General features: G+C 39.9%; 1 protein-coding gene across 7 annotated transcripts in view; it reads right to left on the bottom strand.

The window, feature by feature from the left end:
- Nucleotides 1-14,093, bottom strand: part of TDRD12 (tudor domain containing 12) — a 36,855-nt gene that overhangs the window by 21,421 nt on the left and 1,341 nt on the right. For 3 of the 7 annotated variants that reach the window (XM_066637777.1, XM_066637779.1, XM_066637782.1), the window contains exons 2-15: nucleotides 12,355-12,435; nucleotides 12,038-12,199; nucleotides 11,533-11,669; nucleotides 10,983-11,102; nucleotides 9,567-9,622; nucleotides 8,599-8,690; nucleotides 7,520-7,715; nucleotides 5,593-5,678; nucleotides 4,874-4,947; nucleotides 4,647-4,721; nucleotides 4,070-4,130; nucleotides 3,449-3,553; nucleotides 2,531-2,713; nucleotides 547-703 (exon numbers count right to left, since the gene is read on the bottom strand). In XM_066637777.1, the coding sequence (XP_066493874.1) occupies nucleotides 547-703; nucleotides 2,531-2,713; nucleotides 3,449-3,553; nucleotides 4,070-4,130; nucleotides 4,647-4,721; nucleotides 4,874-4,947; nucleotides 5,593-5,678; nucleotides 7,520-7,715; nucleotides 8,599-8,690; nucleotides 9,567-9,622; nucleotides 10,983-11,102; nucleotides 11,533-11,669; nucleotides 12,038-12,199; nucleotides 12,355-12,378 (1,528 nt within the window). In that variant the 5' untranslated portion in view covers nucleotides 12,379-12,435. Of the gene's footprint in view, nucleotides 1-546; nucleotides 704-2,530; nucleotides 2,714-3,448; nucleotides 3,554-4,069; nucleotides 4,131-4,646; nucleotides 4,722-4,873; nucleotides 4,948-5,592; nucleotides 5,679-7,519; nucleotides 7,716-7,866; nucleotides 7,910-8,598; nucleotides 8,691-9,272; nucleotides 9,336-9,566; nucleotides 9,623-10,531; nucleotides 11,103-11,532; nucleotides 11,670-12,037; nucleotides 12,200-12,354; nucleotides 12,436-14,093 lie in introns of those variants that run through there. The other 4 variants (XM_066637778.1, XM_066637780.1, XM_066637783.1 and 1 more) reach the window with 4 other exon arrangements.

The raw sequence follows: 14,093 nt of genomic DNA, 5'->3' as shown, positions 1-14,093 counted from the left end.
AAGAGCTTCTCTGCATGATCAATTCCTACTCCATTACCAGGAGTGTGGCTATTTATAAGCCTCTTTAAGTTGCATTATCAGCAAATTATAAAGAGCTGCATTGATTTGAAGAACATGAAAACATGCTAAGGGAACACAAAATCTAATTTTTGTCACAATCCAACAACTTCAACAATCATTTTTAAAACAATGTAAAGCAATGTGCCTGTAGTAGGCACAAGTAGTTGTGCAGATCCTGAACAGAGTTTTGAAACCACTACTTAAAAAACTGCTGTTTCATCATACTGACATGTTAGAGAGAAAATCCTTGGGCTTAATACAGCCTATCACATTAAAAACACTTTTTTCTTAATTAACTTTTTCATTTGGACCAGCAAGACTGTCCAAACTAATTTTACCATTCATATGCGAGATTATTTTAAACAAATGAGTACTTCTGTATGATTGGATATCACATGAATAGGACTGTGATCAAAATATAGCTGCAGCCTACAACCTAGCTTTACTCATTCATGTTTTCAATATAAACAAACAAGTTATCCTCACATCCTCTTGGAAGCCTAAAATTCTTGATTTCTTCCTTCTTCATTCCTAGCAAGAGCAATATCGGGTGAAGAGGCCTGGAACAATGACTATGTATTTCCAATAATTCAAACACTTGTTCCGCTTTCTTCTGACCAGGACATATGACTAATGCTAGTGGCTAGATACACATAAGAATACAATAGTTTATACATCTTTGTATCAGAAATACAGTTTTGAGTCAGAAGCTTAAGAACAGATTTGTAAAAAAATGTAATTCATTATTCAGACAAAACAACTGGTCTAATTTGTGTTAAAGCTCAAGTCAAGAAAGAAAGAAAATTGACTATACCATCGTTTATAAGAGCCCCTTTTCTGTGAGGTTTCCCTCACACATCTACTGGATGTGGTTTTCAGAACATGCACAACATATGCACATATGGGAATCTATTTTGTGAGTTGGGTAAATGTGTTCATTGGTCAATGGCACAGCTCAACTGTTCAGCAGGGAAGGAAGACTGAGAAAAGGGTAAATTGTGCAACAACAGAATTTTATTACGGGAATTAATTTTATAATTACAGGGAAGGGGATTTAAAAAATAAGAGGCAGTACAATGTTCTCTAGCCATTCATATGACTAAGCCCTAAGCATTCTAACAGAAAACTAAAAATTCTCACTCTCACACACATTGTAGAAAAAGATAATTAAGCGTCTCATCTATTTGACAGCACATGAAACCAAGGCAGGGGGACTGGGGATCACTGGCGAGGCTGTACCAAGGACCAAGTTTACCTATCATTTTCTGCTGATCTGGGTGCAAAGTGTTGCAGGGATCACAGGGTTAGGTTGCAAGACCAAGTAATTTCAAATGGAAGTGGGGTGCAAAAGGGGTCTTAAAAGTAAACCCAATGGCTAGGTAAGCTCTAACCCAGGGGCTTCCAAATTATGGCCTGTGGGCTGGATCTGGTGCAACGAGAAAATCTCCTTGGGCGCTACAGTGATGAAGCTTGCCACTTCCTATATTCACACTCAAATGTCTCGGAAACTCACTGGGCAACAGTTTCCTGGGGCGTGGAGCTTCTGGGGTGAATGGCAGCAGAAGTGGCTGACTGGCAAGAGTTTCTGCAAAGACCGAGTGCGAAGACAGGAGGTGGCGGAGCAGAATGGTAAGACTTCACCCATCACTGTGCCTGCAATTATTTTCTTGGTGTACCTCCGGCCATAGTTTGGAGGCCCCTGCTCAAGTCACAGCTGACTGTATGGAAGAAAGCAGAAAAAGAGAGCCATGACTAGTTGTCTGAGGGAGCATGTTACGAGGCAGTCTAAAGGATAGCTGCCCATCCTAGGCTGACACAACGGCTTCTGCAGATGCTTGAGGAGGGAAGGAGGTTTGAAAGAGAAAGGAGAGGTCAGTTGCTAGTCTTGAGGTTGCTTAAAGTGCAGCACCAAGAGGTTAAATGCATGATCACAATGACAGCAAGGCAGACAGACAGAGAACAAATGAAAGATAAGAGTTGAAAAATACATAGGATCCTATGACCCATCTTTTAAAATCTCGTTTCACCCACAGAAACCCATGGGATCTTTCATGACATGTTCATCAAGGAGTCTTGTAACTTGATAGTCCTAGATTGCTCATCTCCAGCCCCAAATCAGATTTCCTGAACTTATATGGTAATCTTTCAAAAGCTCAGTTTCCGTACCCACCTGGACATGCAACTGATAGAGCTTAACCCCACCATGTTACCACTCCTCCACAGGCCACTAAGGGGCAATTATGATGTACTTAATCTGATTAGAGGCTAAAACACATGCTTCCTCATGCCACGACTAGCGCTATTCTTTAGAACGCTGCCTTCTGATCAACACAGAGTCATCACATTCCTCCCATTGGGAGGTGAACTCATAGCCAACAAAGCAGCCACAGAAAGAATAACCTGTATTTAGTGTTTAAACACACCCTATGTTTCTAAAGGTGCCCAAGCATAGACCCAATAGTATACTCACTCCATTCCTTGCTGGCAAGGATACGTAGCAATTTCGTGATTGCAAAAATGTTAGAATTGGCAGAAGATATAGCAGTGGGTCACTTTCAGTAGAAATGATAACTGAATCACACCCACGAGCTATTGGTGGCCAGGAATAAGACTGTATATGGTTTGGACCAAGGAACCGCTTCCGTAGGAGCTCCTACAGGGGGAAAAAGGCATAAAATGGTTATGCATTTACTTACAAGAAGATAGCATTAGGGCTGTGATCAAAAGCAACTATACTAGAATCTATACCGCAGTGCTTTCAGGTTAATAAAGCAACTTGATCCATCGGCATTGAGAGCAAATGCTGGAAACACGAAGGAAACCACTACCCACAAGTTTAGTTCTACAATGGCCTCAGTAGATTACAGCCCAGGAGGTTTTCAAAGATGTGTGACACAGACAGCACAATGTCTCACATGCAGAATTCTGAACACCACTTTATGCAGAGGGGTGGGAGCATCAGCTAGGGATGAGACAATGTAACAAGTGCCTAGCAGTGAAACAAACATGATCAGAATAATGCCTACATTCCCATTGGAACATTGCACGTGGAAGTTAGCTGTGCAAGGGTCCTGCGTAACAGCTGTATTCACAACCAACCATGGTTTGAAGTGCTCATTTTTGGGTTAACAGCTCTCTGAATTTGGATGTAATAAGAAGCTGCAGTTTATGCACAACCACAAGAGGAAGCTTTGAATCTCCCCTCTCCCATCACGCATGAAGGAGGGAAGAAGGGGAGTGAGGAGGAGTACTGGTATGTTTTCATCATTACAATAGTTCCTTGCAGAATATGAACATGACTATCTGTTTGAGATAATGTCTGTATTCAATAAAATGCTTTCAGAGATATGATCCATCACATTATACACAGCAAAATAGCAAATATTACCTTTTTCAGAGCTGGAAAAAGTGGTGCCATTTCAAGAGATGAGCATGGTTCTATTTTATTACTAAGAACAATAGGAAGGTGAGCACTGATGTTCAACTGCAACTCCTAGAAGGAAAAAGGCTCATAAGAAGACTACTGTAAAGAGTATATATAAAAGCAGGCAACAAACGTTCTGTGACACAACAAATATTTTCTACATTTTCTTCTCCTTTAGGAAGCGCCATAAAGTCTACATACTCTTCAAAAACATCCCTAAAGGAATCTTGTGAATATCAGCGCAGTGCACTGGGACTCTGAATCCTGAGTTTATAGAAGAGCTGAATACTATAATCTTTGGTTATCAACTCCTCATGTAACCTCATATTGCTTCACAGCTATATGCTGATGCATAAACTTTCTGTTGATCAGAAGAAAAAATTAGCAGCTGTAGGACACGGATAACTTTAACTGGAGGCTGAAATAAATTTATAGATACAATTTCTGATATCTATTGTGTAGTATCTATTAAATTTTATTCAGACAACATTTGGTGGAACTCATCTGGTTATATGGAGCTAGCACTTAAGAGAGAACGAAACTCTTTTGCCCTTAAAGAAAAAGTAGTAAACTTCTTGAAAGTACCTTGATCTCGTCCTGTTCATCAACCACTTTCAAAGGATCCGGATTTAAAAACTGTAGAAGCCTGAAAACATACAAATCAATTTTTAAATACAATTTTGTAGACCAATTTATTCAGGCTTTAGTCATGATCGTGCTACATTTCCATCACAATTTTTCTCCAAAAACATCAGACAGTTATATACACTCAGACTTTCACTGGTCATCAAAACAGCCTCTCCACAGGCTGAGTTGAGAGAAAAAGTGACAGGCCTAAAGTTTGGCAGCTCTTTAATATGAAAAGTTTATTGAATCATTCAAATATACATAACAAAATAGAGAACAACTCGATAGTAAACCCATCTGTTCCTCCCCTGCTCTCTGTCAGAACCAAAACTAAACATAAATAATTGTAACAAGAACAAGAAAAAGGAGAAGAAACAGGGTAAGTTTCAATGAACCAGATGACCATTAAAATCCAGCATTTAAATAGCTATTATTCTTGAGGGTTATAAACATCTTGACATTCTGATTTGGTTTTTGTAGTCCAAGACATTCATTCAGGATTTGCATAACAAAAAGGCAGAAAGGGAAGACCTACTTCACACTGATACTTTTCTCATCAATATCTTTATCCATTTCCTTCAGCATGTTATCAGGTTTCTTATACAAGTCCCTAGAAATGAAACATGTAATGGTTTGAGAAAAATAGTACATATGATGACAATAGTCCTAATAGTACTAACTGGAAGCAATTTGCATTTGTGTTGATTTCAACATCTTGTTTATATACAGAGCTAGGAACAGAACAAAACAATCAAGGCATACCTGTTTGGCTGCACATCAGCCTGTTCAGCAATAGTTGTGCCTTTTTCCAAAGGATGAACAGCCACCATTATATCCTAAGCAAACAAATGAAAAGACCCCATGATTTTGTCATTTGTGACCTAGGAACTGGGACACTTGCATACTTGCCAAATGCCATTACAGAATTATAATAGAGAGTAAAGTACTTTAGTACTGCTCAAAAAAACTGCACGAGAAGGAGTACCCAAGAGTACTTAGTATCGACACATCTCTCCCCACTCCCATAGACACCAGGGACTGTATGGGGCTGCCAAGCCACCATACCATGAAGATCTCATGGGGCAGCTGCAAGATTGACTTGCAGCCAGCAGCCACCCTAAGAAAAACAGGATTTTATAGATAGCCCTCATTTTTAGAAAAAGGATGCAGAGTCACAATAAAAGGCTCATTTATCATGGATAAAATAAAAATTTACTATAATTTTTTTAAGGGACCAATTGCTGATTCTGTAGAAAGCAATGACACGCTGAAAAACAGAACCAACAAATTTAAAAACAGACAAAGTCACTGGTCTATGAGAACAGACAGGCACTCCTTCCATTCAAATAGCAGATGTCCACATGTTCTGAGTGGCACAATCAGATGCATGTTTACTCAGAAGGAAATTTCACTGAATTCCATGGGGCTTTCTTTCCCTTAAGTTTTCTCCTAATGCGGCATGACCTCTATTCAGTACTCACAGACTCAGTCACTCCTTTATATGAGGTAGTTTCTTGCAGATCCTTGCATGCTCTTTTCTCACCATCATCATAAGTAGCAGCAGCAGCTAAAAAAGAGATAGATATGTAACTTTCGTTTATGCAAGCTTAACAATTTTAATTTGAGCTCTTGCTTAGTAAAATCTATAACCACTCTAACCGTTAAAAAGTCCTTAAGATACTCTCTAGAGCTGGATAATTTTCACAGGAATGAGAGTCACAGTTCATTCCAGCTCAACACTTGGACTGGATGAAAGTCTCAAAGACTAGGATCGAAATTGCTATTTTAGACAACCTGGGGGCACACCTAGCAGGGCTGTTGGTGTTTTGGTTGGGAAAGCAGACCTGCCCCAACATGTCACAAGCTACTGTACAGTTGAAACTGATGGGAGTTTCAAGGGCAGCTATTGGTTATGTGGAGAACCAGTGTTTCAATGCACATGCCCAAAGATTCTTTGGAAGCACAGAAGCTGCTTTCCTATGGATCTTTGGAACCTAACCAACATTTCTGGGACTGATTCCTGGGATAGGATTCTTGATTGCTGATCAGATAGATATAAGGTGGGCAATTCTGACTAAAGGCCCAGTCCTATCCAATTTTCCAGTGCCAGTGCAGCTGCGCTGGTGGGGCATGCATTGTATCTTTTGGTGGGGAGTCAGTCACAGAGGCCTCCTCAGGGTAAGGGAACACCTTTTCCCTTACATCAGGGTTGCATTGCAGCTCCACCAGTGCTGGAAAGTTGGATAGGATTGGGCCCTAAGACATGTCTCTCTTACACATATATAGGTAGCCCAAACTGTTGCTAAAACTACCTGATTAATTCATTACGTTCCACTGCCTATTGCATATTAAGACTACTCTGTGGTACTAACACCTAAAACTGCATTTTTTGCTATATGCATTTTCACTAAGAAAAGCAAAGCTTAGTTTTGAATAGGGGTATTTATTTTATCTGGGAGGGGGCAGAAATCCTACAAACTGGTGATCAGGACCTAATGAGCTCTTTGCATTGTTTAGTGGCTCTCAAAATGTACATAGTTCTTTAATTAGAAATATAGGAATATAGGCATACAAGTGTGACATGAACACATTCCACTTGCACATGCTCAGGCACCCTCCATAATTCCACAGATGAGATACTGAAAAAGCACAAAGGGCATTTGGAAGCAGTCGCCAATATCTAGGCCAGGGATGTCAAACTCATTTCACACACAGGGCCGCAGTTAGCATTCATGGTGCCTACTGAGAGTTGGAAGTGACGTCATTAAACAGATGACAGCCAGAACAAAACACTTTGTTTTCACATAGAAACCCATTAGCCATAAGTGACAGAAGAGAAAATGTATAAATCTTGTTTATATTTTCAAGATATGACAGAGTCCAATTATAGCAGGTGCTGGATAAATTGTTTCGAGGGGCCACATTCGGCCCGTAGGTCTTATGTTTGACACCCCTGGTCTAGGCAGCCTGAAGCAAATGCAACACAAAGTATAGTAGAGTTATTCTACTGCAGAGCCATCTCACATTATGCAAAAAAAAAAATGATGAAGTTGTCAGAACTGTAACCAAGTAGATTACGTGTTCTTTGCATTCAAAGCAATGCAGATTTTTAGATTTCAGATTGCAACTTGAAGAGTCTTGTAGACAGCTACTTACCTGGGAGCCCCTGGTGAGAATTAATTACCTCTAGTCTAGGCAATAAGGCAGGGACACTTTTAGAAACATGAGGAAAGTATTTTTGCTGCTCTTCTGTCTCTGGGCCAAGAGTTACACTTATTTGGGCAGACTGGGGTGAAAAACAGATGATATGGGAAGGGCTTGGGGAAAAACCAGGATGTGAAGAAGAGCACTTCTCCCTCTTGCAACCACTCTCCCCACTCCTCCAAAGCCCAGATGTGCTATACTCACATGTTTCTGGATCCCTAGATTCCTTGATTTGCAACAACTCTGGCCACAGAACAAGGGCAGGATTGATATTCTCTGAAAGAGAGTTGGGTCTTAATGATGACCATTTCTTTTGGTCCTCCATGGTATTAAATGTTTTCTCTTTCACCATCTCATAGTAAGCAAAGTTCTTTGCAACAAGATCATCGTTTACACATACCTAAAGGAAAAAAAGGGACCATGGAAACTGAGAACAATCAAAACACGTAAATTTATATATTACCAATGTAAATCTGCACACCATCGGAAAGAACTGCAAAGCAGCCATACCATTTAAAGTAGTCTGACACATGCATAAAAATGTTCCCTACCAGCAGTAGCATAAAAGTTCTTCATGCAATTCAGAATTCACATGGGATGATCCACTAAGCTGCTCGAACAGCTGCCAAATGAAAGTAAACTGCCTCTAAACAGCATCTGTTAAGAGGTACCTTAGTGTAGTTCCAAAACATGTCGAACAAAATAGTTCATAGATAAATACATGAAAGATGCTGATCTCCTGCCCCCAACATTATGAAGCTCACTGCACCTATGAAGTGTAATTTCACCATTAAAATTAGAAAAGGTCTTCTAGGTTTACATATTTCCTCACATTCAGAGCCAAACCCTGAATCTCCAGGATTTTCCAGAAATTCTTGTTAGAACCATTTGCTAGGAGGTGGTGGGGGAAATGTCATAGCAAATTCTGGCTTGTTCTACACAGAGAATGCAAGAAGATAACTTCTTGTCCTTATGTGCAAAAGGGAAAGGGGAGCAGGTGAGCCTAAGGCTCATGAACACTGTGCAGAACCAGAATTAAACCATGGTTCTATTAGACATCTGGATCAGGCACACCATGACAGCCTGTCTGGTACTCAGAGCACACTCTGAGATTGGAAACGTAATGTTATTCTGCTGCTAACGACCAGTCACAAACTACCATAGCAGGAGACTATTTTTCTTTATTAGCATTTGGGGGAATCACTGCCACTCATCTCCAGCAAATGGCACATTGGTTTTCAACTATTCAATGCCAGCAGATTTATAACTGTGAACTGGATTACCTTTTCCCCCTTTATGGTGACATAAAGATAAACATCAAAAGTTAGACTGTCTTCTTCAACATTACATAGTTTGGCCTCAACTTGAGTGGTTGCTAAATATAAAAGCAAAAAGGGAGAATTATCTTTTTGTTTTTCTGCAGGTTTCAATGGTGCTCTCTCTCTCTCTCTCTCTCTCTCTCAAATCTAACAGTTGAAATGCCAATAAGGAAGCTGCAACAACTGTATTTCTACATTTCACATTATTGCAGTCAGTTGCAAAGTTGCCCACTGTGCCATTAGAGTACTAATGGCAGCCAGTGGTATTGCCCAGACTCACTGTTACATCAAAGCAGATTTGCCACTTGCTACCAAACATTAAAGGCAGCAGGTTCTGAAACTCATAGTAATTAATTTTGTTTTAAGTTTATACAGGCTAATCCAAATGTTTAGATTCATCAGTGCCCTTTGACATTCCAGTAATTATTGAAATTTGAACATAAAGTTCACCATTCATCTATGCTATATGAGGCAAAGTCTTCTAACCTAGCCTCCTTGACTGAAATTTTAACATTGCTCTCCTAAACAATTAACCCATACCTTTGAGATTTCAGTCCACCCATGGTATCCGTGAATACTGGAATGCAAATTTAAATCCCTTAAATTCCTTCTAAAAGTGCCGAAATCAAGGTTCATACCTTTTCATAGCTGATTAACACAGTTTCCAAGCCTGTAGAGTTGTTTTTAGCCCCGAAAGACCCATTTCTGGGTCATGTGGAGCTTCCTTTCTTCTCTCAGGTTTGCCCCAGAATGCATCACGGTGAATGCAACCACAGTGTGGCTTGGCTGTGAATAGGTAGGAACCCCAATGTAAAAATTTTTAAAGGGATTTAAACTTCTAGTATCCGCTGGCATCCAAGGTGAATCAAATCTGCAGATGCCGAACCCGCAAATCCACTGCATACAGTGCACTGTTCCATATCTTTTCTTACCATTCAGAAGACTTTGGAAATACTGGATAGCTGCAACATCCCACCTGTTAGTAGGGCTGCAAAGAAACACAAAATTACTTTGCTGTCTAATCATATTCTAACATTTATTTTATCTAACCATTTTTATCCTCACAACGATCCTCCAGCCAGCTCACAATCATTTTTTTGCTAACCAACTAGCAACAGACAACCATAAATTAACCATAAAACACAGCAGCAAACACACAAGAGAGACAGATACCAGTCACAGAATGTTAATGTGCTTGTTGAGACGAAAGATGCTTTTGCCAGCCAAAATACCAGCAATGAAGAGGAGCATTTAAGGGTAGAGACCTACAGAGACAAGGTGCCATGGTTGAAAAGAACCCCATCACAAATCACCTCCCACTGGGCTTCCAATGGTGGAGGCACACCAAGCGTATTTCACGTAAATAAAAAATGCCTTCCCTCCAGAGCGTTTTATAGAGCACTGTTCTTCTAACTGTGGGTTGGTCACAAAACCTCGTTTGGGGGGTTGCAGCAACCTCTCAAAGCCCGTGCAACAGAGGGCTTGAATCCAATCAAATACTTGTACTGCCTTATCAAAACTGAGTTCTTGATACAATCCTGAACGGGTAATTCTCGTTGTCTTGCCCCTCAGCTCCCAAGGCTGCTACCTCACATGCTTGTTGTGAAGACACAAGAGAAAGGTGAAATGGGGCAGGAAGAGGGCAGGTGAAAAGGGTCCAAGGAGGGGAATGAGATCAGTGGTAGGTCCCTAGTCACATACTTTATTGGGGTTGTGACATGATAAAGATTGAAGAGCACTGTTATAGAGCAGTGGTTCCCAAACTGTGGGTTGGGACCCAATTTTTGGTGGGTTGCAAAACTGACAAGCTGATAGGTGACAAAGAAAATGTATTACGCCCTATGGAAACCAAAATGGAGAAGCATGTGCACATTTACTCTTAAGTAGGTGACCTTGCCTTGGTCCAGTGCAAAGGGAATGCAAGGCCACCAGAATGGTCCAGATCCGACGAATGTGGAGCTCAACAATGTTCAAGGACGCAGTTCCTCCCATAGTAAAAAGAATAAAAACAGAGTTACAAACAGCTGGTAAAGTGAAACTTTTTAGTCTCATAATGCTAGATGGGTCCTGGCAGAGCGTCGTATTGAAAAGTGGGTCCTGGTGCTAAAAAGTTTGGGAACCACTGCCATGGAGTATAAAAATCAGCAGGAAAAATATGATATCTACTCCAACAATATTATGCAAGTGTTATGGTTCTCTGGCAGATATAAAGAGGGGGACATTGGATACCGTTATGCAGAGAAGACCCTCATTGTAACTATGAGAAGTACTGGCTGTAGCATACCCTCCAACAGAAAGCAGAATGCCACAGAATACAGTCACTCATCTCTCTCTCAAGATATACTTACACTATCTTCGCATTGTTACTACAGTAGTCGACACGTAGTGTTACTGGTTTTGTACAATATAGCCTAAACTTCTTTGCTCTGTAGGGCAGACTCATAAATGATTCTAAGGCAACGCAAATCCTTGGAAACAAACAGATAACAGAAAACAAAATCATTAAGCTGGACCCAAACAAACACTTTCTCATAAACAAGTGCTTAGGGAAAAACATAAACACTAAATATGAACACAATCTCACTGGTTTTCCCTCTAAACAGCCCTGGCATAGGCTGCATTATTGCCATTTTCTAAATATGGAAGTGAGACTAAGATGGTATCCTTCTCGAGACCACTCAGCAAATCTAAGATTATACCGAGAACTGAATCCAGGAGCATATCTCAGCTGATGCATCAGAAAGGTCACACTAAATCAGTGGGCTGATGGGTCAGCACATAGAGACATCACCATTAATATCATATTTTAAGCTCCTAAAGGACTTGATAGTTCTAGGTCATAGAAGTCGCACTATAAACAAGCACCGCCCTCCAATTTTACTCAACATTATTACATACCTGCCTGTTTTCACCAGAACATTCTTGGCATAATCCACAAGAAAACAATCAGCAAGGTAATAATCTGTACATGGTATTATTGCCTTAACAACAGCTCTGCACCAGGATTTCAGTTCCTGACAATAAATGGCACAAACCTGAAAGGAAAAGCAAACAAACATATACACTTGAATTTGCGCAGTTTTCACTGAATTTTGATAAAATAGCAGAATTCATGGTGAAATTATGGGCGGGATACATGTATGAAGTTTTATTTTCCATGAGGTGCTAAAAAAGTGACAAATGAAAAAATATTTCTGTAAAAATGATGCCTCAGATGTCTAAATCCAAAGAAACTATTAAAAACTGTGTCCAAAAACACCACATCCAACCTTCCAACTTCATGTTAAAGTTTATGAGGCAGAAAAGTATATTTTCTATCAGAGCGATAAATCCTAAAAACACCACTGATTTGTATTCACTAAATCAATCAAAATTATCAGTATCAAAAATGTGTAGAAATTACCTGCCCTTCTTCTAATACTGAGGGCTTGATTTCATCCACAGTTTTATAACACTTTGCATAGAATAGATTCATTTCAGTCTGAAGTTTTTTATATTCTGTTTCTTTGTCCATAAGCTTTCCACCTCCTTTTATATGCCCCCAAAAGCATCCTGGATCTTCAATCTAGTCAATAAGCAAATCATAGTTAAAATCACATCAAATTTTATCATTAATGGTCACTGAAATACATTACTTAAAAGCTTTGCAATCTTCTGCAAATTCTTTGCAATCACAAAACCTTTAGTACCCAAAAACTTGTCATCAAAAAGTCACAATACCTTCAAGATAAAGATGTCAAACATTTTCTTTCTCCAATGACCCGCTCGTCTATTCCGAAGGGAATCACAAGCTTCGTATACCTTCAAAAATACAACCAGCCAGTACATAAACTGGTCTTGTAAAATTAAACAGCTTCTCAAAGTAGAATACTGAAGTTTAAACAACCAGGTTATAATCTAGGTTCGACTATTCAATGAAATGCATGCCTGGATTTCTAATGTGACAATGGGCCCAATCCTAGCCAGCATTCATGTAGCCATGACAATGGGACATCCGCATTGCAATGGGGGAGCAGCCATGGAGGCCTTCACAAGGTAAGATATTTGTTCCATTACCTCAGAGTTGCATCAGTGTTGGAAAGTTGGATAGGATTGGGCCCAAAGATACTAGAGAAGAAGGAAAAGTAATTACTCTTGTACCTACTACCTGTTCATCAGTCACATGTCCCTGACTTTGTTCAAATAAATTATTTTCCGGTGAAATTGACTCAATATAGTAGAGCCCATTTCATAGAAAAATTGCATTCCTGAGCTCTCTAGGCAAAATCCTAATGCAATCTTTGGAATGGAAAAAAAGGCAGAAAATGTGGTTGGTCAAACTTGGACATAATAGTTCGTTCCTGCATGAAAGTAGTATGTTCCTTTTGTGTTTGTCAAACTGAGCCATTTGTCCTGAAGGGCATTTCAGTTCAAAATGCATGGTTGACTCAACCTATCAAAACCTCTTTTTGTACTTATCTATTTACTACCACCCAATGCGGCAAATAAGCCTCAGTGAATTCAACAGGACTTCCTTTCAAGTAGCCATGCATATAGTCAGGACCTTAAAGACCTATGCAAGGAAAACTACAAAGTCTGTTTCTTGGGACAGTCATCTGAACAACTGCTGGATATGGGCTTCACACAGAATTAGTGAAGAATCTTAGTGGCTGGAATTAGTGAAGAATCTTACAGCATGAGAAATGTAAGAATTTTGATTTTCTCCTGGAGTTGCCAACTCTCTAGGACTGACCCTGAGCCATCTCTTTCAAAAGCATCAGTGAAGGGAATTCACTAACTAAAATGGCAGGAGTTTCAAAAGCCTGAATCAAAAGAAAACACATTTCTTTAAAAAAATTAAGTTTTTCTGTACCTTCCAACTTGTTTTGCAAACGTTTTTGGTCTTGATTGCTTTTCTAGAATTTGGTTTTGGCAAGCACTGGTCTTCAGCTGGTGAGGCAGCACTAACCAGCTAGTTGTAGCACCCTGACCAGATGGATCACATCAGAAGCACTATCATTACATTTTGTGTGTGTGAATAAAGTCAGAGATGGGACACAGTAGAAATTACTTCACGTACAGAACTCATATATAGCCTTGCACTGCAAGAGAAGCAGTCTTGCCCTTACTTGGCTACCCACCCTTAGAAATGCTTGGATCCAGGAATTTGGAACAGGATAAGAACTGGGTTGTGGAAAGAAAGTGCATACTGAATCCTTTGAGGAAAATACGGTGAACAAAATCAGTGACTATCAGCTGCTCTGGGGTGAGACAAACAGACTGAGCTTCTCACCTCTAGTCCTTTGAAAATGCCCACCAGTTGTGGGCACAACCTTAGAAAATAAAAATCTTCATAGCCCATTAAGGCAAATAAGCCCCAACAGTTCTTAACTGCAACACTAGTCTTGCCCTTCCCACTGGGAAACAGAAGACTTGTGAAACAGAAGACTTCAGCAGCTTGTACAACTTTTTCTTCCCTT

Source organism: Tiliqua scincoides, chromosome 9, assembly GCF_035046505.1.
Source record: "Tiliqua scincoides isolate rTilSci1 chromosome 9, rTilSci1.hap2, whole genome shotgun sequence".
NCBI classification, from domain to species: domain Eukaryota; kingdom Metazoa; phylum Chordata; class Lepidosauria; order Squamata; family Scincidae; genus Tiliqua; species Tiliqua scincoides.
Note: the sequence above shows the minus strand (reverse complement) of the source record. Positions and strands in the feature narration are given on the sequence as shown.